The sequence below is a fragment of the Falco naumanni genome, chromosome 4, assembly GCF_017639655.2.
Source record: "Falco naumanni isolate bFalNau1 chromosome 4, bFalNau1.pat, whole genome shotgun sequence".
NCBI lineage: Eukaryota > Metazoa > Chordata > Aves > Falconiformes > Falconidae > Falco > Falco naumanni.
Window position 1 is genome coordinate 101,728,356 of NC_054057.1, and position 25,747 is coordinate 101,754,102.

Below are 25,747 nucleotides of genomic sequence, written 5' to 3' on the forward strand. Positions count from 1 at the left end.
TTAAAATCCTGATCACCTTCAGACTTATTTCCTGTCATCTCAGTAGCATGCCATATGGGAGACGTAGAGCACTGGGCACCCAGTGCAAGCATTGCAAGTGCGAAGACACTTGGTGAGGTCATGACACTGCAGCTGTTTCCTCACTCAGAGCTTGTGATTTTGGATTTTAGTATCTCTTGGTCACCTGGAGTATGTGACGAGCAAATTGTTTTGAAACCAAAGAAAAAGGCTCCTAGCTGCTTCTGTTGAGGAAAGCTTGAAACAGTCAGCTAAATGCTTAACGGGAAGGGACTGATAGGTTTTTGGGTCCTTCGGCTTGGAGTCATACCATGTTTGCAGCCATGCGATGCTTGGGGCTTGACCAGGTCTTTCAAAGATTTGGCTAGGGCTGGACTGGGAGTGGCACAGCTCCTCCGAGGTGGCATGAGCTGGAGGCCTGCGAGAGGGAAGCCAGAAGGCTGCAGCTCGTCCAGCTGGCGAAAGGGGCTGAAGCACAGGGAGCTGGTGCGTGTTCCCTGCCAACCGCTGTGGTATTCAAAGACCTGTTGAGCCTTATTTCTTGGACACCTGTCTGACAAAAACCTTGCTTGAGTCATTTACTGTAATGTCATACCCTGAGGCCACTGAAGAAGTGTTTAATTTGAAATTGAATATAATTGGAGCAGTTGGCCTTGTTGCAGTAACAATGATTTTTGGCATGACATTCGGCATGTTTCTTTGCTGTGCTATCCACCAAAAATAGAGAACTGCTCCAAGAGCTACAAGCCCAAGAACTGCTGCACTATAAATCTGATTTCTTTGCACAGCAGTTTTTATAGAAGGGCATGAAGGAGGGAGCATCCATTGAATTAGTATCACTGTGAGACTCTCAGATACGGTGGTGAGACACCACAGAATGGTTTCCCCAGCAAGTGGTGGAGCAGCTGTCCCTGCTAGGACAGAAGCTCCAACACAGACCCAGGTTCAGGTAAGGGATGCAGCCCTCCAAGCCCCAGGCTCCAGTGAGTGCCTGGGACTTCTCTGTGGTGCCAGGAGAAAAGGCCCTCTGTCCAGCAGGAGATGTGTGTTCCTCTTGGAGGACCTGTGCCACCAAGTGGAGGGATTTCAGAAGGAAGTGAGCAGGCTGTGCAGCATCGGAGATGAAGGAAGGTAGGATCTTCTCTGAGACAAAGCAGCTTGAAGGGCTCCCAATCCCACCTGAAGCAGAGAAGTGGGCAGTGTCCACCCCTAATATTAAGGTAAGTGCAACCTCTGTGGAGAAGGTGAAGGATGGAAACTTCTGACTTCTTGGTAAAGAGGAAGGCTCCTGCTCCCCCTAAGGACTTACAACTACAAAATAAGTTCACCTCCCTCAAGACTGAAGAGCAGCCAGCCACCGCAATACCTGCTGGAGCAACAGAGCAGAACATAAGCAACCCTGGAAGTTCCTGGAGCGTACTGACAATACATTCCTCCTTCAAGTGACAAAGGAGCCAATGAGAAGAGATGCTCTGCTGGACCTCATACCAGCAGTGAGGGGCTTGTTGGTGATGTGAAGGTAACAGCAGCTTTGGCTGCAGTGACCGTGAGATGGTGGAGTTCAGCGTCCTGAGGGGAAAAAATAGGGTAAAAAGAAAGCTAGCACCCTGGATTTCAGGAGAGCAGACTGGCCTCTTCAGAGACCTTGGGGTCTTCAAAGAGCACCGATGAGTGCGGAGGCAACTGGCAAGTGCCATTGTGAGGCCACTCTCAATAATCTTTGATTGATCATCATGACTGGGAAAAGTGACTAAAGACTAAAGGAAAGTAAATGTCACTTCTGCCTTTAAGAAGGGCAAGAAGGAGGAGCCAGGGAGCTCCAGTCAGCCCCATCTCTATCCCTAGGAAGGTGATGGAGCTGCTAATCCTGGAAACTATTCCCAGGCACACGAACAACAAGAAAATCACCAGGAATAGTCAGCAAGTCTATTCACCTTTCACCAAGGCAAAGTCATGGTTGACCAACTTGATAAAACTTCTACAATGAAATGACTGGCTTTGTAGATGAGGGGAGCAGATATTGTCTACCTGGACTTCAGGAAGGCTTTGGCACTGTGTCCCACAAGATCCTCATAGATAAGCTACTGAAGCGGGGGCTGAATGAGCAGACAGTGAGGTGGATTGAAAACTGGCTGAATGGCTGGGCCCAGAGAGCGGCGGCACAAAGTCTAGTTGGAGGCCAGCAACTAGCAGTGTAACCCAGGTGTCACTAGTGGGTCCGGTCTTGTTTAACATCTTCATTAATGAGCTGGATGGTGAGGCAGGGCATGCCCTCAGCAAGTTTGCTGATGACACAAAACTGGGAGGAACGGCTGATAAACCAGAAGGTCCAGCTGCCGTCCAGAGGGACCTTGAGAGGCTGGAGAAACAGGCTAATGGGAACTTCCTGAAGTTCAACAAGACGTTCCAAGCGCTGCACCTGGGGAGGAACCATCTTATGGACCAGGATATGCTGGTGGCCACTCAACTGGAAAGCAGCTTGGCAGAAAAGGACGTGGAGGTCGTGGTGGATACCAAACTGGAGGTGAGTCAGCCATGTAAGCTTTGCTACAAAGAAGGCTAATGGTAACCTGGGCTGCATTTGGCAAAGTGTTGCCAGCAGGCTGAGGGGGGTGATCGTAGCCCCCTGCTCAGCGCTGGTGAGGCCACACTTGGTGAGCTGGGCTTCCTGGTAAGAGAGACGTGGACATGTTGGAGATTGTCCAGTGAAGGGCCACCAAGATGATTAAGGGACTGGAATATCTCACACATGAGGAAAGATGGAGAGTGGGGACTGTTTATTAGCCTGGATAAGTGAAGGCGCAGGGGAATGTCATCCATGTCTATCAATACCTGAAGGGAAGGTGCAAAGAAGATGGCGCCCAGGCTCTTTCCAGTGGCGCCCAGGACCAGAGGCAACGGGCACACACCGAAAGGCAGCAGGGTCCCTCTGAACATTGGGAAACACGTTTTCCCAGAGGACAACTGCGCACTGGGCCAGGTTGCCCAGAGGGGTTGTGGGGTCTCCAGCCTTGGCAATACTCAAGAGTGAGGTGGTCACCAGGTTGGCAACCTGGCCGGGCAGGGAGGCTGGCCCAGCTGGCCTCCAGAGGCGGGGGAGCGAAGCTGCGCTGAGAGAGAAGTTTTTGCAGGTGATGAAGCAGGGCGGCAGCTGAGGGGCGAGGGCAGCGCGGCGGCTCCGTGGGCCGCGGGCAGCTGAGGAACGGTCGGAGGACGCGCGTTAAGGGTCCTCGGCGCGGGGTCCATCCTGTCAGGGCCGCCCTGCCCCCGCTGCCAGGGAGCGGCCTTCCCGCGGGGCCGCGCTCCTGCCACCCGCCCGGCCGAAGGGGCGTCGCCGGGGGGTGCGGCGGCTCCCGCCTTCCCGCCGCGGGGGCTGATCACCCACCGCCGCGCAAGCAGCCGCGCCGCCGGCACTCGTTGTGGGCGCCGGCGCTGCCCGGGCCCTGCAGCCGGGGGTGCGGGGGGCGGGCCGGGCACCGGCGGCTCGGCAGACAGACATTAGGGGCACATCACCGGCCCGCGCCCCGCCTCTGCCCCGGCCGCTCCGTCTGCGCACCCGGCGGGCGGTTAGGACACCCCCCCGCCGCTTCCCCCGCCCCCGGAGCGGCGGGCAGCGGCGGCGGGCGGAGGCGGCGCCAGGCGGCGGGATGCAGTGCGGGGCCGGGCGGCGGGCGTGCGCGGCGGCGAGGGGCAGAGCCCGGCGGGCGGCGGGGCGGCCCCGCTCCCCGTGAAGAGGCGGCGCGGCAGGGCAGCGGCCGCCGCCATGCAGCCGTTGCACCGGGCCCCGGCGTTGCTGCTGCTTCTGGCCGCCGGTGAGTGAAGGCTGGTGGGGCGGGGGTCGCCGCCATCCCCGTGGGCTGGGGTGGGCCGGCTGACGGGACCCCCCCGCGGCGGGGCCGGGCAGTGGGTGGATGTCCGTCCCCTCCCTGGGCGCCGGAGCGCCCCGAGCGCCAGGACCGCCGGCGGGAGGCGCGTCTGCTTCCCCCCCCCCGACCCCCCAACCTCGGGGGACGATGACCCGCGGTGGGCCCAATGCCTCAGGACACCGGGACCCCCGAGGGAGGCAGGTCCTCATCACCCCCACCCTCCCCCCGCAAGCACCGTTGATCCCCTGGGCTACCGGGACCTGCGTCGGGTCGCCGTCGCCCACCCCGGAGCTCCCTCTGGGTACCGGGCAGTGCCCCCCCCCCCGGCATCGGAGCCCTCTGCAGCGTCCGGTCTCTGCCCCGGGACCCCCGCCGGGGGGTGGCAGGGGACCCCGGCGCTGATGCACGTGGGGACCGGGGCTCACCGGGGTCGGGGGGGGGTACGCAGCGCTGCTCCCTGCCGGGCCCCGCACGCCGCGGCCGGCGCTTTCGGGGCGCGGGCGGAATGGACGTGGCCCGGGACGGCGGGGTGGACCCTGCTACGGCGGCGTTGCCCCCGAACCGCCTTCCCTTGCGCTGGTGGCTTGTCTGGCGTCGCGGTGGTTTTGCTAACTACCGCGAAACTGGCACAAAGGAAGGGGGAACCGCAAATTGCGCCGCGTTTCCCCAAGAGCCTCCTTTTGAAATTTGGAGGAGAGGTAGGGTGCCAGGGAAAGGCAATTAAGTGCAGGAATAACGATGCTCGGAATAGCTGTGAAGGTTCTGCTTCTATTTTTAAACAGTCTGGGGAAATTTCCCAACAAAGGGATCCCCCCAAAGACCCGTGAGGCTGAGAGTGCCTTCTTCCTCCCTACCCCCGTCCCTTTTGTACAGAAATGTGAGTGTGGAACAGGAGTTTTGAACTGGGCCATTTGAAGAGTGGGGGAGTCTTTGTCTTGAGTCATTCTGGCAGGGAGGGAAGGGCTGATTTCCCAACCAGTCACTGTCTTCCAGCACAACCGAGCTGTGATACGGTGACATCCAGGCCCCTGGCACATCTCTCTTATTACCCCAATCTCCCAAAAACGTTCATGGGGGAATGTGTCATCCGTGAGCTCTATGTGCAGTGCCTCGCCCCTGTCATTTGGGGCTCTGTAAAGAGAAGGGATAAAGCCTTTTAGGTTTGCAAACAATAGTGAGCTTAAAGAACAAAATGGATCAGAAACCTGTTGGGGTTTTGTGCCAATACTCTGTGGCACAGAAGCAATAAGCCTTTCCAGAGCTGAAGGAGGGAGCCAGTTTTGTGGCTTTCTCCAGGCAGGTTGTCCACATTAGGCAGAACGTCGGGCAAGGCTGGCAAAGGTCTTTTAGCCACGTGTTAGCAGGAGATCCGTGCCCCAAATTCAGCCAGACCTCCATCTCCTCCACGGAGCAGGGCAAGGCGCGTGTGGGGAGCTGCTGTATTCCCACCCTGCTGGCGAGGGTTGGCTCCATCCCCTTCACTTGAAAGCTGCATTTAGTCTGTGTAGGAGGGAGATGGACCTCATGGTGGTTTTAAAATCCGGTGGCCAAAAGGACCGCAGCCGATACTGATGTGCTGAGGTGTGTTTTGTATTCTGCTGAGGCTGCTGGAAACTTTCTAGTATTGGTGCCCAGCTGGTGATGACATGGAGGATTTGGGTCCTTGGCTTTCCCTGTGATCCCCTCTGCTGCCCTAGCAGGGAGAGGTGTAGGGGCAGGAGGTGGGCAGCAGATCGGAGGGACAGCTCAGTTCCTAATCTAGTGAAACTGGTAATCCTGGTGGGTTGTGGCATCTCTGGGGGGTTGGACTCAGTTGGCCAGGCATCTCTGGACACCTGGACTCCTACCTAAATGGGAAGTCAGGAGTGGAGATGCAGACTGCTGGAAATTTATAAATCAAGGTTTTGGTTAGTAGCTTTGCTCAGCAGTTCAGGATCGGTTCCAGTCTGGAATAATTCAGTGTACTCTTGCTCCTCCAGTTCCACAGCACAAGAATAGTTAATACCTGAGGGAGAGCTGGAGGGAGTGAGTGCAAATCCCTGTGTACTTCCCAGGATCAGGAGCCTCTGTAGACCTGTGGGATGGGCTGGAACAGGATGTGCGCCTGGTCAGGGTCCCATCAGGCTGCTGGGCAGCACAGGTCTGCTGGCAGAGCGTGGAAACCTCTCTCCAGGCTCTAGGGTATCTGAGCTCTTTTGTTTTTACAAGTAGGAAAATGATGTGGTTAAAAGCAGGGGGAGAAAGAGGGAATTGGTCTCTTCCCTCTTCTTGTCTTCCCAGGTGCTTGTCTGCATGTGGGCTATTTAAGGGTTGGGTTTTTCCCCCCCCCCCTCCTTCTGCCTGCTTAGAAAATTCCTTGTTAGCGTTGTGTGAACGAGCCTGAGATGAGGGAATATAAATCAGGATGGATGAACATTCCCTGTAGTCAGTTTTTCCTTGGTCTCTTCAGTGCCATAAGGAAATGTTCATTTAATTATAGGCATCAGGGGTAGAAATAACTATATTAAGCCCTCAAGGGGAAGCTGCCGGTGATGAGCTGCAGATCAGAGTGCACAAAAGTGTTTTTTTTTCCACTCACTCAGCGTGGGAAGAAGCCCTGGCATTTTGTGGGTACCTGAGTGAGCAGCAGCAGCCCTGCTGCAGAGCCCAGGGGAGAGGGGCTGCAGGGAAGGTCCATCATGGCCCGCAGCTGGTGGTCGGGTGAGCTTGTTTCCCGTTCTTGCTGGCTGTTGAAACACGTAATCCCACAAGAATGGAGAGAGGCTATTTGTCAGCCACACGAGCGCAGCCTGCACAGAGGCAAAGCAAACACTTGCGTTGGTTTGTTCAGAGGGCCAGGGATGCTGGCAAGGAAGGTACGCCCCGCTGGGGCTCGGATCAGCCCCCCTTCATCCCTGTGCCTTAGTTAACAGGGTTAACTTAGTTAACAGCTTAACGGTGGTTAAGCCCCACTGTGGTTACTGGGGCTTGGATGTACATTTTTGTTTTGTGGCTAAGTTTTTACTGTTGGGAAAGCAGCTTTGCAGCCCTCCTTCTGTATGACAACTGCAGCCGCTCTCGGCTTTTCCTGCCCTGCCTGCTGTGTTGTGAAGGCAGTCAGGACCCGTAGGTGTGCCCTGGGGACTGCCAAGCCTTTGCATGAGCTATTTTGCCGGGATGCCTGAGGTGGTTTGGCGAGCAGAGCCTGCTGCGTGGCATGTCAGCATGTGGCAGGGTGGTCATCACTGCTCTGCTGCAGGGGCTGGAGCAGAGCATAACCATTTTGTGCTCTGTGAGTTTTAGAGACTTTTGGAGGTATAAAAGGCTTCTGTTATATTTTGACGGGCAGCTCTGTCTCGAGGGAAGCCCTTCCTGCATCTGTGGTAGTGCTTGCTCTGCCCAGGTGGGGAGGCTTTGAAGATGAAGCAGCCATGAGCCTTTATTTGGTGTGCTGGAAATCAGACCGAGCGCCGTTGGGTACACGGTCCAGGTTGGGACAGAGCAAGAAGAGGAAGCACAGGCCTGGTGAGGTGATTTTTAGCAGGCAGATGAAAATGCTTTGGACCTGCAAGAGGGCAAAGGAATCTGTGGGCTGCGGTTTTTTTAGATCAGTGACTTTCATCCTGTGGTCTGTTAACCCCTGGGGGCCTGTGGGCTGTTTGAGGAGGAATATGAAAGGTAACCAAGGAAAGAAAATTCACTTCTGCTGTATGCAACTGTCTACCCGACGCTGTTTCCCCAGGGGCTCCATCTCCTCCCGCCCTGAGCTGGGAGCTGCCACTGTTGATAGCAAGAAGCGTGGAGGAGAGCAGACGTTGCAGCAGCAGAGGAGGGAGGTGTGAAGGCTACCAGACGATCTGGGGAGGGAGCGAAGGCAAACAGTCTGGGAGACTGAAACCAGGCAGGATTGTGACTCTCGGCATGAATGGTTGAGCGAAGGGAGAAGGACAAACAGGCTTGTCTGAGTTGCCATGACCTGCTTGCATGGAGTCTTTTCTGTGGAGGTGGGTGGTGGTGCCCAGAACAGTCCTGATGTTACTGATTGTGTCAGGAGAACCGACTCGTCTCAGCGGTGGGCTGAGGATGCCCAGCACCCCTGGAGGTCAGGCCTATGGTGCACGTGTGCTGACAAAGGGCACATCTGCAATTATCTGCAAAAGCAGGTCCATCTTCTGGCAGTGCCTTGCCATCTCCCGTGGATGTACCTGGGTCTGCGTGCTATAGATGTTCTCTGCTGAAATGCCAACGGACCAAATGCTGATAGTCCTTCGCAAGGTAGCGCCCACTCAGTACATGCAGACATGCACACCCTGTAGCCTGGTGTTTGAGCTCTCTGGCTGTGCTATCTGTGAAGATCTGTAAAAGCTTAAAGATGCTGGCACAGCTAGTGTGCTCTAGAGTCTCCCACTAAAGAGTTGCCCCATTGCAAGGGCTTCTTCAGTTGTGCCTTGTCCCTCTTGTTCGTGCAAGTTGGTGTGTTTGTTCCCCACACACCCGAGTGCTTTTCCCATTGCTTTGCACTGGGACCATGGAAAGGTGGATGGTTAGAGGGACGCTTGGTGAGGGACCTGGCTGGGGGCAGTACCAGAGGAGGATGGCAGTCTGATCTTGTTGTCTGAAACCTTAATTGGAAATTATCTCAGAGATAGGGACCTGGCTGGGTTTGTAAGTGGTGTGGTGTGGCATGGGAAAGCATCAGTAAAGCCATGAGTGAACTGGACTGAGAGAGGTCTCTTAGGTGGACTGTCACAGCACGGTATGGTCTGTAACTCTGAATTAGCACCAAAAGGACTTGGTCTGATAGGCGGTCATCCCATATGCTTCCTTGTGCAAGCTGTTGAGGGTCTGAGGTGCAGATATTCCAGGTGAGCATGGGGCAACCAGCTGGGACATGCCTCCATTGAACAACATTTTCTTCTTTTCCTCCACTGTCTACAGTCAGGATCCTTTTTTGCTATTTCAGTTACTTTGTGTTTGGTTATGTTCTGGAAGTGGTTTGTGCCCTTGGCTGTTCTGCCCTGGGGCCGTGCTCCCCGGCTTTTCCAGGTGGTGATCTGGGAGGGGGGAAATATCCCTGGCAGATGCTTCCCTCATCTGGTCATTGTATTTCTGTCCTAACTCATTATCAGTAAATGACCCATTCCTGACCCAGCTCTCCAAGGAAATAACATTGTTGGGTAGCTCCTGGGTTTGGGGTGGGCTTGAAAGGAAGGTCAATGGTAGCGGGGCCAGACGGATGTTGTTGCGGCTGCTGCGTTGGCAATACTGAGATGCTCTGACCCCCCTGGTACCCATTGTGTAACTGCCCTTGGGAGGTGTTGTACAGGCTCTGCTAGTCGGTGGTGAGAGACAGGTAAGTCAGAGCGTGTCTTCAGGTGAGTGCTTTTCCCTTCAGCAGGCTGATCCTGCCTCTGTGGCACTGGAGAGGTAAAACCGACCTTCAGCTGGGTAGACTGAGGGGCACACCAGCCCCTCTACAGGTCAGGCCACTGTGATGGCATCTAAGGGGTGTTTGTGTGTTGCTTTGGAGAGAAAATTGAGGGGTTTTTTGTTGTTAATTAAAAAGCAAGACAATTTTAAAGGCTGACACAGTCACAGCCAGATTCCATTTCATGTCCCCAAATCCCTCCTCTCATTTCAGCTGGATACAGGAACGACTTCTTTCCTTTTTCATTTCTAGTCCTATTCAGTAGGCCAGTTGGAAGCTTTTAAACAGCTGCCCTGTCCCGTGGAGGGGTGGCTTGCCTTGTGGCAAAGGGATAAAGTGGTTCTTGGTCAGCTAATGCAGAAAATACTTTGGGGTTCCTTTAGAATTGTTTAGAAATGTGAAACTGCCCTTATTCGCAGCAGTTTGGGAGGGAGATGACAGATGTTCTTTCCTCAGTTTTTTTGTTGTCTCTTTTTCCTGCTGTTGAGCGAAACTCCCCCATCTGCCTTGTCTGGGGCTGTTGCATCAAATCCTCTGCTGAGCTGAACAGAGTAAGCTTCACCACTTTGACTCAGAACGGTTTTCGGAGGGGCCAGTGGTGTCAGCAACTGGCAAACTCATTTCATCTGTGTATCCTCCTGGCTGGCTTTTTTCCAGCGGCCTTAGAGAGGTAACGCTGCAGTATTATCCGCTGCTGTTGAAATCTCCCCGTTCTGCTCCTGATAGAGGTGAAGCACCTTTTACAAGGTCAGTGTTACCTCCACGTGCCACCTTGGTGGGTGCTGGCAGCTGGAGAGCTGGCAGCCAGCACAGGAGCTCCCGTGCCGATTTTGGCGAGCGCGCTCTGCCTTTGTTCCCGCTCCCCCCTCCACCTACCTCTCCTACTTTCTCTCCTTTCTCGCCCCTCCTCTGCCTGATCTGGGGAGGGTTTTTCCTCCTCTGCTCACAGCCCTGCCGTTTCCGCGAAGGCTGGCTGCCCTTTTTAGCATGCAGAGCCTCATCTCCTCCAGGTTACGCAGAGGTGCCGCAAAAATAGAAATGAGAGACAAACGCCCCATTGAAGCAGCTGGCAAGCCCTGGCTCCGTTCCCTGCTCCCTCCCATCTATGGTTGCAGGGCTTTTATTCGTTTGTGTTTCTTTATTCCTGTCGCTTGATCTGCCTTTTAGAATACAAAATTGGGAGACTGATGGCTGATAGAAGTCATCTAATCCCCGTGCCCCATCCTAGGAGGAAAACAGCTAGCCACCGATGTCTTGGGCATTAGATTTCCTCTCTTGGCTGTGCTCCCCTGCCTCCCCGCTCAGCTTGTGCTTTGATTCTTTCTTTGCCTTGGAGTTGACAGCTGCGTTCAGCTCCTTTATGAGATGCTTGGAAGAGAGGAGTAAGGTGGCAAATCTTGGGGGTGCTCTTTGGCACCCCACACCTTTGTTTTTGCTGCTGGTGCAGAAGGCATGAAGCGATGTCAGGATGCTATCTGGAGAGGTACCGGTTTGTACACTGGTGCAATGGTGCCGTTAGCCCTGTGGCACTCTGGTGCTGGCACGGAGGGTTCCCCCAGGCCAGCCTCTGCATCCTGTACCCGTGGGTCAGGCCCCAAGGTGTGGTCTTACTCCAGATCCACCCCAGGAGAAACCTGCCTTGCTCAGGCTCTGTCTGTTACTGACTTATTCTTAGAGATGAAGTGGTGTAGCTTTATCTTGGGCTGAGGAGAGCAGAGCATCCCAGCAAACAAGATAATGCAGCTTAGGGGTTTTAACTGGGTAAACACTTCAGAGTTAAATGAGGGTAAACGAACTCCCGGGATCCGAGTTTCCCACATGGATGGGATTAGCCTTCTGGGTGCCCAGGTTCACCTGCCACAGAGACGTCTGCTGTAGAGGTGGTGGGATGAGCTGTGGCTGAGCTCTGGAGGCAGCCCAAACGGGGTGTAGCGATGGAAACGGAGAGGCTGGAGCCCCTCTTTGGAGCTGGTGCAGAGTTACATTTTGAGGCTTTTCCTGCCTGGCTGGGAGAACCGGGATGGGAATTGAAGTGCCTTGGCTTTCCAGCCACGCTGTATCACCACATCTCTGCTAGTGGGAGTCAGAGGAAACTGGGGCATTGGGGTGGATAAAGAGCTGGCGTAAGGTCCAGGTAGTCAGTTGCAGTCCCAACTACACCAGATTTTCCATGAGGCCTTGGACCTGCCGTGGTCTCTCCCCATCCTTCTGCTTCCCTTTTCTGGATAACTTTGAGAATGATGTTCCCTTTCTCCCCCTCACTGCTGTCTCTCATGTTTGCTTAAGCCGTAAGGTCCTCAAGACAAGTGCTCTCCAGTGGGCTGCATGGGGCTCAGCAGCGCTCTTCGTTAGTGATGCAGGTGTCCTGTGTCAGCCTGGGTAAGCCCAGAGTAGGCATCGTTATGCTGGAGCCTGGTGAGCATCGCTGAATCTGCACGGGGGCTGACCTGCCCGGGTCTCTCCAGGTCTGTGCTCGTGCACAAGACACGTGCGAATTTTCATTTCCAGTCGTGCACTTTGCTGTGCGTGCGCAGCTTACGGGGAGCCGGCCCATCCCCAGGGATGCCCAGAGGCGCTTTGGTTGGCTCCGTGATGCTGCAGTAGCTTCCTTCCCCTTTGATACTCTGCCTCTGTTGCCGTTCCCTTTCTGTTGCTGCGCTGGCCTCAGCTGATCTTGCCCTGGATCAATAGAACAAAATAAACGAGATTGAGAAGTGCTGAAGCCTGGCCCAAGTGTATATGGGAAAGAGTAACCAATATTGGATTTTGCTCAGTTCAGAGAATTGTGGAAGAAGGTGGAGAGGGTCAGAGCAAGCAGAAGGCTTGAGAAATGCATTTCTGGCTTGCAGCGTTCCCAGGGCAGGTTTGGTAGTCAGCCTGGCAAGCAAGCAGCAACTCCCAAACTTTTTGTGCTAACAAGCTGATGTTTTCAGTGAAAGCACAAGGGCCAGCCCATCTGCCATTGCCCCACAGCTTGTCTTGGCACTTGCCCTGGTTTGAATTTGTCCTTCTGGGGCGTGGAGTTGTAGGACATAGTGGTGGGAAGGAACCTCGGGAGGCTGCCTAGTCTGTGCCCTTGCCTGAAGGCAGTTCAGCTCTGCTTAAATCATTTCAGGCCACGTGTATCCAAATCTGCATGCAGCATCCAGGTGATGTCTCAGCAGTGCTTTGTAAAATCTCGCTATTTCTAATATTTCAGGACTGTGCAAGCTTTTTCACATCTGCATTCCAGTGATATCTCAGAGCTGTTTCTAACACTGGAGTTTCTCCGCTTAAGACATTTCTAATGAATGGTTTCCTATCTTTATTAGAAATGTTTGGTGCTAGTTCTCAAGGTGGTGACTTACCACTTTGTACTACTCTTTTTCATAATATTTCTGTTGTTTTCATTGTCAAGATCACCTAGCTGTACCAACAGTTTCTGCAGTGAGGATGTCTCCTCGGTTTGTGTCCTTGGATAATTTCATTATCATGTTCTTCATTTTTATTCCAAGGTCACTTAGGAAAATGTTAAAGAACAGCAGATCCAAGGACAGACTTTCAGGAATCCCACTAATAGCCTCCCTCCAGCACAAGCCTCTGTCATTTTTTGTATAGCCAGTGCCTTACAGCTGCCTTACAGTTTTCCTGCTAATCGGTGTCTTTTCTTGCCTCTCTTGTAATTCTGCGTGAGGCACTATATCAGATATTTTACTGAAGTCCAGATGGATTAGATCTGCTGCATTTCTCTTGTCGAGAAGATCAGTTGTCAAAGAAAAATACCAAATTAGTCTTCATTTCAGCTTATTCAATTAGTTCAGTTCAGCGACTAGTTCATTAAGAATTTAGAAACTGAGCATGAGCTGAGAAAGCGGGAAAACTTGTCCTTATTTCTTTTAATCTATGAATAAAAATCAGCTGTGAGAGGATGAGATCTTCTAGTTTTAATGTGCTGAAGAACAGAGGGCTAGGAAGCATTTGGTTCAGTTCACCCAAATTAGTTACTTTGCTTGCTTAACAAAGCTGTTTTAAATGTAAAACATATTTTGGTAATCTCATTTTTTTCCTTATGTCGCCATATTTATCATGATATTTATCGGCTGAATAAAGCCAAGTTCCAGGTGCTGTTTTTTTGCATTTTGATGGAAATTTGACATGCATGTGAATGAGCCTTGACACAAATCACAATTAAACTCTCATCTAGGAATCAAGAAGTGTCAGTCAAACCTTCTAATTGATGAAATAGAAATAACAAGGATGTAATTGTTGAAAGAAAAGTGTAAAATGCAACCTGCCTCCCTGCTTCATGTTAGGTACATGTTTGCTATTGGTACATTTTAATTCTTACCTGTGACAGCCAGCCCGCCTTTAAGAAAGCAAAAAATGTGAATGCAAAATAAAGTTCAAATCAATGACTTAAATCAGCAGGCTGGAAATCTATTTTTAAAAGATGATTAATATTGGTGATGTAAATAATTTTGGTTTAAATCAGTCGTCCTGCATATAATATAGCTGCAGATTAGGAGCACTAGGGTGTGCAAACGATCTTGCCTGGATGACAGTCGGACTTCACAGGGCCAGAATTTCGTGACTTAAGTATAAGACATTTCACCTTCTTTCCAGGATGGGTGACTAACAAGGCACCCGTCCTTCTGAAGAGGCAAAAAAACTCAGAGAGGGTGAACTGTCATGGCCCCATTGAAGAGAGGTGTCCCTGGGCTGGATGGCTGCTTGGCACCAACTCCTGGGTGTAAATCCTCCTCTTCATGGTTTGTGGGTGTTTCCCAGAATTCCCAGATTTTTCTCATCAGTTGAGAGCACAGCCCATCTGAGGGGCAGGTGACCCTGAAGAAGGCAGGTGTGTGCAACAGGTTGGTTTGGTAGGAATGGGCTGCAAGGGGAAGACAAGCCCAGTGGTTGTCAGTCCTACCTGTAATATGGATTTACTGTCATTATACAGGGACCTTGTGCCTCTGCCTTGCCTCCTCGGAGGAGCCAACCACTGATGGCCTCACGTCAACTTCCATGTTGGAGTTTGCCATGATGTCCCACCTGGAGGCTCTGAATTCCCATGAGCAAACCAGCCGAGAGGCTGCAGAGCCTGATCTTGCCCCTGGCTCTCTGCATGCTGCCCCAGGATCAGGCTTCGCCAGCGAGGAGAATGAGGAGTCCAAGATCTTACAGCCCCCGCAGTACTTCTGGGAGGATGGGGGAGAGCTCAACGACTCCAGCCTGGACTTGGGACCGGCAACAGGTAGGTTACTTTTGCCCCATTCTCCCTGCCTGCTCTGCAGGGACTCTGGGGAGGTGGGAGGATGCAGGGATCTGTCTTAGTGCTTTGAAACAACTCTCGCTAAGAGGGCCTGAGATTAAACGTCAGCTCTATTTTCTCACCTCAGTGCCTGATGTGTCCCCAGAGAACCCTGAGCAAGCACGGGCTTTAGAAACCAAGTTACAGCTTAGCCTTTATTCCTGAGCTGCTATGACCTGCGAAAAGTATTGTCTCCACCTAGTTTCCCACTTTGTGGTCTTCTTTCTCTCCTTCTCCCTATTACGCTCTCCGTTCCTTCTTTCTGTTGCTGCCAATTAAGCACAACCCGAGTCTGAAGACACCAGCTCAATGATCAAGTCCATCTTGGGGTTTGAGTCAAAGCTGAGTTCCCTGGGCCAAGTTCTGGATTCCTCACTCTGACTTTAGTGGGGATTTGGCCCAATAGAAGGCAGCAGGTTTTCTCCCCGGGGCAGCTGTCCTGGTGCCTACCCTGTCCTGCCTGCTTCCTGGGGAGTCATGGCCAAAAAGAGTTCTGTTGGCATTTGACCTTGCTTTCCTCTGTGGAGTGTTTTTTTGAGACCACTGAGGGGACCCAGCGGTCTCCCCCTGAGCCCCTCACTGGCTTTGAGATGCTGTCAGGGTGCGGGATGGGAGGAAGGAGGAGGAGGAGTGTTGCAGGGTTTCCGGTAGCTTACGAGATTATTGCACATGCTCCTGCTCTTAAGTGTCATGTGGGGCATGTATTAAGTGTTACCCAGGGGCCAGGCTTCAGTCTTATCCCTCCTCCTTATCCAGTGTTGCTGCCTCCCTCTCAGCAGGTCTGACCGAGCTCTGCAGTTAGAAGGCACAAGTCTTGTTTCATCTTCACTCCGATTTCTGTGACCTTAAGAAAGACCTGTGCTCGCAGAGGGCTGAGGGCTGCCCACTGGGGCACAGCACACACCATGCAGGGCAAGAGCCATCCCAGCTTAGGTCTCCAAAGCCCTTTGCTCACTAACACTGCTGCTAAAGTCATCTGGCCGTGCTCTTGCTGCCCTGCAGCTCGTGTGGCCCCCCAGGCACTTGCAGGCCTGGCTGCGGGGAAGCTGTACAGATGCCGCCCCCGCAGCGATGCTGGGGGCGGATGGTGCGTGTTCCTGTCAGCACATCCTTGGGACATGCTCTGGCATACCCGCTCTCACGCGCTGGCAGCGTGCTCAGCGGTGCTTTTATTTGTGTGCCAGCAGGCACCTGCATGTACTCACAGATCTGGACGTGACTTGGAGAACAGCATGTGCTTGTGCATTGAGAGAGAGATGCACTGGGTACCGAACCCAGCCTCGCCTCTTGCACGTGCCTTGCCCCATTTGTATGCAGAACACACTCATCTCTTCTTCCGTTCTTGCCTGCAGTGCTTTCCTCCATGAACAGATGTGCTCTTTCAGCTGTCCTTTACATGTACCCTGTCCTATCCGCTGCCCAGCTAACCGATTCTGTGCTTCCAAGCATGGTTTTTTCCCCCCCTGACCGTTGCTGTGTCCAGAGCTCGTGTCTTGGTGGCATTTCAGAACCTTGGTTAATAGAACAGTTTGAATTATTCAAGAGCTGGGAGCACATTTCTACTTAAAATTTAATTAGAAACCTGCTGTGTGTCATTTTACAATAAAGGGTGTTGTAATAGCATACCTAAATTGGGCAGCCTTCTCCTGTCATGCGAAGCCTGTGCATGAGATGCACACAACCAATGGATCTTACATGCTGCATGTGTGACAGATGCCATGTGATACCTTGTGGGACTGTGTGATGACGTCTGTTAGGTTATTTTCAATGTATAGATTCATTAAACAGATTCAAACAGGTGCTGTTTAAGACAAAAAAAGTTTATGGTGTAAGTTTTGCTTATGTGGGGTTTTTCTCCAAATGACAGTGTAGCCCAGCACAGCTGATGGCTCTGTCCCAGGCACAGATTTGAGATCCTGTATCTATAAAGGCACAAAATGAAATTGTTATACCACTAGAGAGAAGATTCCCCACAATGAAAGGAGACCTGTGCTGGCTTCTTTCTATGTTTGGCATAAAGAAGTTGGGCCTGAAATCGGTGGTCTTCTTGCAGATAAGTCACATCTCCTGAGATGTCAAAGCTGTATTAGTCATCTGTCCTTTTTTTTTTATGTTCTTCTGAAGTCTGTGTGGGGAGACTCCTCTGCAGCTTTGAGACTGTAAGAGACAAAAAGTAATAACTATCTGCAGCTGCTGCTTTTTTTTTTTAAGTGCTCTCAAACATCCTTTAAATATATTTCTGGAAAACATGTGGCATTTAGGGCCACCTGTTAGTCTATTAGAAAGTGAGAACAAACTCCCACTAGCAGAGCACAGCTCAGCCTGGGGCTCTGGCTCTCCTGAATAATGTGCTTTTGCTGACTTATGCTACGGAACAGTAAATCTATATTGACATCAGTGAGCACCAGCCTGTGGAAGGACCCTCAGATTTGTCTCTTTCTGTCTGAGGGTGCACAGAAGTGCACACTTGCATGTGTGCTAACCTATGCGCAGCTGCTACCCAGTGGAGCTGCATCTGGAAGGGACGGATTAGGTTTAGTGGGAATGTGGATGCCGTATCCTTACAGAAAGCAGCAGCGTGTGACTCATACTTCAGCCAAGAGGCAAGTCGGTGAAGCTGTGAACCTATTACTTCTGCATCCTGCTGCCTTCAGGCTTCTAGGGAACCTGGAAGATTCTCAGGTTGTAGTTTGGGTTTGGCTGCTTTGTTTCATCTTTGGTATCAAATCGGTTTGAGCCACAGATCAACCCTCAAGATAGTGGCCCTGCAGGGACTCGCATCTGGCCCTTCTTCCCACCTTCCTCATCTTGTTTTGCCTAGAAGCTTCCAATCCCCCCGCATTTCCTACTGTCACACTGGATTTCCAGGGCAACAGATGCAACATCTCTTCTAGCTTTAGGTCTAGAAGACAGGACTCATTAGGACTGCAGGTCCCTTTGAATCCCTGATTTTTAGTGGAAGAGTTATCTGGTGTATCCGTCTTGGAGTGCTCCCTGGTTTGCACCTCTTGGTGTTCTCCTTTGGCTGAGAGTGCAGTGCCCCATGAAGGCTCTGGGTTGAGGCAGCCTAATCATTAATTGCTGGAAGTGCAAGCTCCCAAAAACTGATGCAAGACTTGTGAATGCCTGGGGAATGAAGGCACTTAGTCCCTCCGCCCTTGCCCAACAGCTGAGCCTCCAAGGACTGGAGTGCATCTTCACATCTTCCAGTGTGGTGGTGGGCTGCCATGAAGCTTGCTTTGTTACAGCTAGGGTCTGCTTTTTTGGCTCCAGGGTTGTGCCTTTGAAGGTGAAGAGACCAAGGCATGACAGTGCTGGGAGCTATCAAATCTGGTCTTCGGGGTTGGCGATTCACTAGGATGGCATGTGGTGCTTTGTGGGGGGTGGAATTGTAATCTTTTAATTATTCATAGTAATTGGTAGAAGAGATTCCCAGGAGAGCTAGGATGAGGGATAGCAGGACAGAAAAGTTAAAGGACTGTATTCAAAGAAAAAGAAGTTTTCTGGCTGGCTGATGGAATAAAGTATCTTCCACCCCCAACTTTTCTGATAGTGAGGTTCAGTTCCTTCCATGGTGAATTACTTGTCCCTGGCCAGAAGGATCCCAGTGTGTCTCAGCCTTACTGAAATCTGCTGCATCTTCATCCAGACTGACAGCAAATCTGCAGTTCTTAATACCATCTTCAACCCAAGCATTAATGAAATGAAGCACCTGGTAAAGACCGTCTGCATAAGAAGCTTAGCCCTGAGCAGCTCCCTGCCTGAGCTCAGCTCCTGGGATGCCTCTTGTTTACACCCGGGTTTAGTGTACACTGACACATTAGGGGATCTGTCTTGGGACAAGCCATCTCGACCGAGGCATTGCAGTGACGGAGGGTTTCTCTGAGCATAGTGTTATTTTGGTGCTGCTGTCCCTGACCGGCTCTGTGTTTGGGTGAGGGTGGCTTATTTTAGCCTTATTGCAGTTCACACACTGAGCAGAAAAAAGGCATGGGGATGTTGGGAACAGCTGCAGTGCTTGGTGTCCCGTCTCTACCTAAAGCAAATTCTAAGTGTAATGAGACCGAACCACTTCGTTACCCTGAGTCTCTTTTGTGTGTGTGGGCCCGTCTTGGAGTTGCAGATAGTAACCTCTAGCAATTCGGGAAGATTAGGATATTAGCCCCAACTGGCTAAATTCCAGCACCAGTAATTGCATTTTGCCTCTTCAAAATCCCCCTGCAGTTTCAATCAGATGGAGTACGCCTTTTTGCAGTAAGCCTTACTGCTCTGTACTGCAAAATGGTGAACAGATACTACCCTCAGACCTGGCTGCATTTTAAGTCGTGAGTAGAGTGCACCTTGCGCTTCTCAGGGTTGGCAGATGGATTAGCATGAACGGTCCTGTCAGGCTGCGTTGTTGTGGTGGGAGCCCAGGAATGTTCTTGTCTTTATTACAGTGCCTTCTAGTTATGAGTAATTCAATCACTGGTTAACATGATCTTCCCATTTAATCCAATAAAGACCTTATGGTCAGGTTATGTGTTCTCAGAGCAATGAGGGTCACCCTTTTTCTGAGCTGTCACAGTTGCTTTAAACAGCTAATAGTGGCAAGTACAGGGTAGGGAACCTTGTAGGGCGGTAGCTGAAACCAGCTCTTCTGAACGGAGGAGAGGCAGAAATGTAGTTAATTAAATGTCTGTCTGGGGAATTGTGCTTTGGCACAGGGCCAAGTCTTGGCCCATCTAGCATCAGGGAAGTTTCAGTATTGCTTTCAGAGGAAGCAGGACATCACCTAAATGGCGGCTCTTTGCGGAGGTTTGGAGCTCATGTTCACCTCTCCCAGGGCAAAGGAAGTGAATCTGTGCAACCCAGACCTGGGTCTGCTGGGAGGTGCAAAGGGCAGGACTTGGAGTGACGGAAGGCTGTGCAAGATGGTTTCTTTAGCAAATAGTGCCTGAGGGTCTTTGCAAGAGTGCTTGGAAGGGAAAAGGGGGGGCGGCTGAGGGAGGCAAAGACAGCTGGATGCTGCAATATGAGTAATACCACTACTGATGGAAAGCATTAAGGGGCATAGCTAAGGATGTGGTGGCAAAGAGGTGAGGTGGAGATGTGGAATTTCGTATCGGTGAACCAGACTCCCAAGGGGATGGTGTGACTGAGAAGCTCTGGGAGAGTACATGACATGGAGCTGTGGCTGCTGGCTATGTTCATCTGGTCCATCGCTGCTAGGCTGTTAATCAGGGATGCTGGGATAGTTTCGTGGCTCCAGCAGACAGTTCTCCTCAGTTGTCTCTCTCTGTGATCAGGCTGGCTCCTTATGGCTTGGCTGCTCTTGTTTGTGGCTGGAAGGGGTACCTGGCACATGCCACCTCCGTGTGTGGCCGCAAGTTCCTCTTGTGCTCCGACATATTGCTGATCTTGGTGGGAGACTTCCAGAGAGCAGACCCTGGCAGGGAAGGAGCTGATGGTGTGTACCGTTATTGCCTCCTCCCTTCTCCGACACCCTTCCTTTTTGGCAGTGCTCTGCTTCCTTGCTGAAATTAAATGAGCCTGATGAATCTGGCATTGCAGCCAGCCCCATGCTACCTGTCTCCTTTAACAGAAGACCCTGCCCCACTTTTGCACAGGTTACCTGAGTCTGCCTGGCCTCTCTGTTCCGTGGTTGCTGTTTCTCTCCACAAAAGCTGGTGGAGGTGGGGGTGGATAGCACCAGCACAGGGAGGTGGGAGGGTCTGCAGGTGCAATTCCATGTGCCCAGGATATGGGAGCCAGGTTTAGAGGGTCCTCTGAAGGTAGAGGACAGCCAGGTGGGCTGGTGGGTTGTAGGATCTAGAAGACCAGTTGCTGAAGGAGAACTGCTACATGGATGTTGGAAGGAGCCACTGAAAACGGGACATGGCCTTTGAGTGTTCCCTTAGGGCTGGGGCAAAGGGGAATCGAGGGAAATGCTGAAAAGACTCTTAGAATGGGGAAGCTCTTAGCTCTGCGTTGCACAGGTGAGTGATGGAAACCAGCTTGCCTGGAAGGAGCCTTGGGAAGAAGATGCTGGGATCACACCAAGGAGATGGACAGGGTGCAAAAATTCCTTCACATCGTAGAAGAGGGATGTAAAAGAAAATGAGTGCCTTAAAGAGACCTGATCTTGAGAAGTGGACGTCCTTGGTAGTGAGGCAGTAGGAGCTGTTTCCAGACAGAGGCTAAGTGTCTAGCTGGGAAGTCTAGAAGGAGGATTAACTCACTATCCCTGAACCTCCGAACCTCAAAAGTGATTGAAGCCTTGTGGGAACTGGGTTGTATGGAGAGCTCCTTGTTTTAACGAGCACAAACCAGCACAACTCTGACCAGAACACCTCATGTTTCACTGTGTGTCTGAATAACAGCCCTTGCAAGACTTGAGGCAAGTTGAGGTTAAAATCAGTGGGGTCTTATGAACCAGGTGGGAGAAGGATGCTCCCAGCTTAGCATGCAGGATAGTGGAGACACTGGTGGCAAATGGAGATGTTAACTCAATTAGTAGTGAGTGTGAGGATTCCTGTGTCTGCTTCTACCTTGTTGATTTGTTGGCCCAGAGAAGCAGCTCAGATTTCAGTCTTTGGCTGCCTTTTAAGACAGAAGCTTGCTTGGGAGAGAGTGGGATGGGTTCTCCCTGAGCTTCCATCTCCCAGGAGAGATGGCAGAGGTGGCAGTCCCTCTGGCATCCTTAGATCTTGTTGGTGGAAAGGCAGCATGGCTGTACTGTGCAGGGCTTTCCTCTGCAGGAGCTAGCTAATCTGTGACAGAGCACCTTAAGGAAAGGTTGAATGTGTGACTTCAAAGGAGAGTTGACAGGCCAGGAGCATTTCTAGTTCCCATGGGGCAAACCTCATGCTGCTTTCTCCTGGCTTGTTTTTCTGCTGTGCCCATCTGCCAGTTCTTGCTCTTCTCCACGTGGGCAGAGGGGCAGGGAAGAGAGTAGGTGCAGAGGAGTCGAGAATAGCTGAGAGTGTCTTTAGGCAAAGGAGATGGCAGATTGAATCACTGGTCCTTGAAAATAACATTTCATCTGACAGGGCCTTGTTTCAAGGGGCAAACCCCTCACTTTTCACCCACAGCATGTCAGGGCAGGCAGGGTTCCTGTTGCGGTTAGTGTTTTTTGTGCAAACCCTGAGTATCCCTGCAGCAGGAGGAGCAGCAGAGCCCCGGGAGATGCACTAAACCTTCACCATCTGTCTGAAGAGGGTCCCGACCTCATGCCCTCAATCCTGTGGTCTGTGGCCGGTCCTGCTGCTAACCACCATCCGTCTGGCAAGGCAGTGACGGTGGCCGTGAACCCTGGGATGTGTAGCTGTTGGTAAGGGTCTTCATGAAGACCAGCGCCAGGCAGCAGAGGGGAGATGGTTTCTGTTTGTGTGGGCTGCTGCTCATTGCCCTTACCAGCCTCCTTGACCTCTGAGGGACTCACCAGGTGGGGGCTGTTGCATAGCAAAAAATCTTTTAATCCCCAGGGTTCTTGGCTAGAGTGTCAGTCAGGGTGGGTGCTCTCTGTTGAAACAGGGTGGCAAAGCGGACATTGCTTCTGCCTGTGGTGGTCAGTAGATCTCAGTGGCCTGTTTGCAGCCAGAATTGGGAGACAGTTACCACATCACAACTCGCAAGGTCAGCAGCTGGATCACGCTTGTCTTTGGGCAGCATCTGGAGGGTGTTACTTGACAGCATGAAGGGAGTGAGCTGTGCATTAGGGAAGCCACTTGCCAGCTGGACAGGAGCACCTTTGCACCTCCTGCTCAGGGTGGAGGGAGCAGTGGTGTTCTCCGTGCAGGAGGGATGGGGAAGAGCGTGCAGGAGCAGCATGGGCGCTCCTGGTTGCCAGGGCGTATCCAAGGCAATAGATGTGTTTGCTGACATGGCCCCTTCTGCCTGGGAGCTCGCACCCACTCTGGCAGCAGCAAGCGATGGATTGGAGTCAGGGATGCGTGGAGATTCCTTGTGCAGATCTCCTCTGTAAGGCATCCAGACAGCTGCTGCCCACTGTGCTCAGTGGAGCATCCGCTTTGGCAGGCAGGAGAGGAGATGGGGGGTCTTGGGGATTTCAGACAGTCACTTACTTCGTAACAATAACCACAGGTGGGTCAGGGTGCTCGTTTCTGGCTGCAGAGGGATTGTCTTCCCTTTCTCAGTCAGAATAGGTGCTGTGCTTGTCTTGGGGGAGAAAAGGAGTTCATTGGGGTGGAAACTCCTGAAACGGAGCCCCTTGGGTACAGGCAGTTTCTCAAGAAAGATGAAGATTGATTTGTGCCTGTCGCTGAGCTTAACATGTCTGATACTCTCCTTATCCTGGGATCCCAGCTCCTTTCTGGGCTTCCAGAAGAAACCGCTGCCTGCTCTGACCTTACATTTGTGAGGTGCATCTTCTCCTTCAGCATCTACATTTGTCTAGCAACGTGCATGCATGGTCAGAGCCACAGAACAACCAGGGGCTGTGCGGGAGGGAGGGCAGTTAGATCCAGCTCCTGCTTCCCTGCGGCAGCTCTTCCTTAGTGACACGGGAGTCTCAAAATGCAGATGTTTGTGGGGTGACTGTTCTGCTGTGAAATGCTGTAGAAACTGAAGTTCTGCATTTCAAAGATGCCCAGGTTGATTCAGGTTTTGGTGGTATTGGGTGTGCCAGGTTTGCTGTGCTTTTGTTTCTCTTCCCTAGTATTTCCCCTTTAGTTCGTGGCTGACTGCTGCTACCACCCTGTATCTTTCTGAATCCCATCTGAAACAAATCTTTCTGTCCCAGCCTGATTGCTAACACTCATGACCTCACCTTTAACAGTTTTGACACCTGGCATCTTTTTTATTGTTGTCTGTGAAAATGCCTCAGATGACAGAAAGGAGTGGAGAGAATGAACGTGTGAATTATCCCTAGGGAAACTGAGTTCTCTGGGATGGGACAGGGAGCTGGGGAAGTGCAGATAGGATTGTTCTTTTCAGTGGCAGGCTACCTGCTCTTAGAGGGTCTCTGCCATTTGACCCCAACTGTGGCTAGACACGTCTAATGAGGCCAGCTTTCTGCCTTTTTCAGAGTTCATGGTTACTTGGGATGTGACATGTAGTCTTTTGGATCTCTTTTTAGATTACAGCTTTCCAGCTGCATCTCAGAAGGCCCTGCTGAAAGGGAACGGGACACAGGTGAAAGACAACTGGGAAACAGCCACTGTCCAGCCACCGGCAGAATTTGTAGAGTCTGACTTGCACACGCCTTTCTCCAGCGCTCTGGAGGAAGAGGAGGGGCTGCTCCCTATAGACCACTCAAGAGGAGCAGTGGAGAGCCTCCAGACCTCCAGGCCAGAGGTTACATCTTCTGAACCAGTGGGCCAAGAGGATTCCTCCTCCCTTCTGTTTTCCACAGCCTCTGCCAGGCCAGGTATTGTGACTGAGGCAGCCATAGGAGGGCAAGAAGAGGACTCTGTTTCTCCAGGCTTAGACCTTGGGAGCAGCATGGGACCAGGTCTTCTGCCTGTGTCCTCTATTTTTTCTACTACTGTTGCTGCAAGGTCTCCCAGTGTTTCAGAAGAGCCCTTTGAGGTGACAGCTGGGGACACGTGGGTTGTTGGGGGAGCAGATTTGGAGCTGACTGTGACTGCCACAAGAGCAGAGCTTGCAGAGACCACAGTGGAGGCTGGTGGGGAAGAACATTCGGCCAGAGAGGAGGTCTCAGAGACCATGGTGGGGTGGGAGATGTTGGAGCCCACGGTGCTAACTGAAATGGAGCAGACAGTGGAAATGCCTGCGGGGACACCCTCTCCTGGAGGCAGCTTCCCAGGCACCCAGACTCTTTCTGGGAGCGAGCAGCACCCCGCTTCTTCTGCGCCTCCGTGGGACAGGGCTGATGAGCCTGTGCTGGATCCCGTTTGGAATGACACCGAGTCAGCCACTGAGACTGTGACAGCAGAGAGGAGCTTATCACCGCAGGCTGGGGATGCCCGCGTGGCTGTGCTGCCAACAGAGCTGCCCTGGGACTCAGCACAGGTAGCACCGGGAGCAGGGAGTGGGTGGGAGGTTGCAGTGGAGATACCTGGGTACTTCTTTCTTGTCGAGTGTCTAACCCCTTAACCTTACCCGCGTCCCTAAGTCTGACTGGTAGAAGTAGCTTCTTCTGTTCACTCAGGCCAAACTGAATTTTAGGGAGAGTTTTTTCACAGCACTTTTTAAGGGTTTCAATCACCCTTGCTGAAAGCCTTGACCCCTCACGTCTTCCCCAGCGAATGCTGCACAGAATCCTGCTTCTAATAAACACCTGCCTTCTGGGACATGCACAGCAGCAAAAGCCCCTTGTTTTTTCAGCTTGCATTATTGGAAGCGTCAGGACAAAAATGGCCCCAGGGATTTTTGGAAAGCAAGTGAGAAGGAAGTGCTATTCTTGCTGCTGCTGCCTGCAGGGAGCAGATGCAGAGCAGGTGGAGGAGGGTACAGCAATCTGTGAGGATGCTGGTCTAGGAGAGCTCGTGGGAGAGGAGGTGTGAGGTGAACTGCAGTTCCTGAATCCAGCAAACTGGTAAAGGGAAGCTAAGTAGCAGGAGCTGACTGGTGAGGAAGTAACAGGGGAAGTTTTTAATTTTCCTTTCTGCCCCATGGTACTCAGGAGCCTGAGCAAGTGACTTAGTCCCTTTGTGTGTCCTATCCTGCCTGCAAAGTGCCACTCTGTCTTGCTAGTTTAAGGACCACAGAGGCTCCTGGTGAGGTTTACATTGTGTTAGGTGCTGATCACATACAGAATAAGGCTGCAGGCTAGAGAGCTTTCCACTGAGTTGTCCTGGAGTTTAGATAGAGGTGGAAGGTAAGCTGGGCTGTGCCCGGCTGGCACAGTAACCTTGTCCCTGCCCCATGCACTAGCACTGAAATGGTGATTCCTCCTTCGTAGAGGGAGTTAGAGGACATTTACATCCTTTGAGAAGTGCTTCTTGGGGGTATGGCACAGCTCCGTGCTCCTGTCCCTTGTGTACCCTGTGCTTTCAGCAGGAGAGCTGCATTTGCTGCCTGAACACAGCTGTCTCTCTTGTCTCTCCAGGTGATCTGCAAAGACTGGAGCAACCTTGTGGGGAAAAACTACATCATCCTGAATATGTCGGATAACATTGACTGTGTAAGTCAGTCCAAAGAGATTTGATGGCATGGGAGGAATAGCGCTTAGAGAAGTGGAGGCAGGCACAGCTCTTGCTG

At 52.1% G+C, this 25,747-nt stretch overlaps 1 protein-coding gene across 1 annotated transcript in view; it reads left to right on the forward strand.

Moving 5' to 3' along the window:
• The first annotated feature begins 3,448 nt into the window (after positions 1–3,448).
• The window catches only part of PODXL2 (podocalyxin like 2), a 31,629-nt gene continuing 9,330 nt past the window's right edge, over positions 3,449–25,747 (forward strand). Inside the window, exons 1-4 of the mRNA XM_040593121.1 lie at positions 3,449–3,830; positions 14,231–14,524; positions 23,661–24,556; positions 25,596–25,670. Coding sequence (XP_040449055.1) covers positions 3,782–3,830; positions 14,231–14,524; positions 23,661–24,556; positions 25,596–25,670 — 1,314 coding nt within the window. The 5' untranslated portion in view covers positions 3,449–3,781. The remainder of the gene's footprint in view (positions 3,831–14,230; positions 14,525–23,660; positions 24,557–25,595; positions 25,671–25,747) is intronic.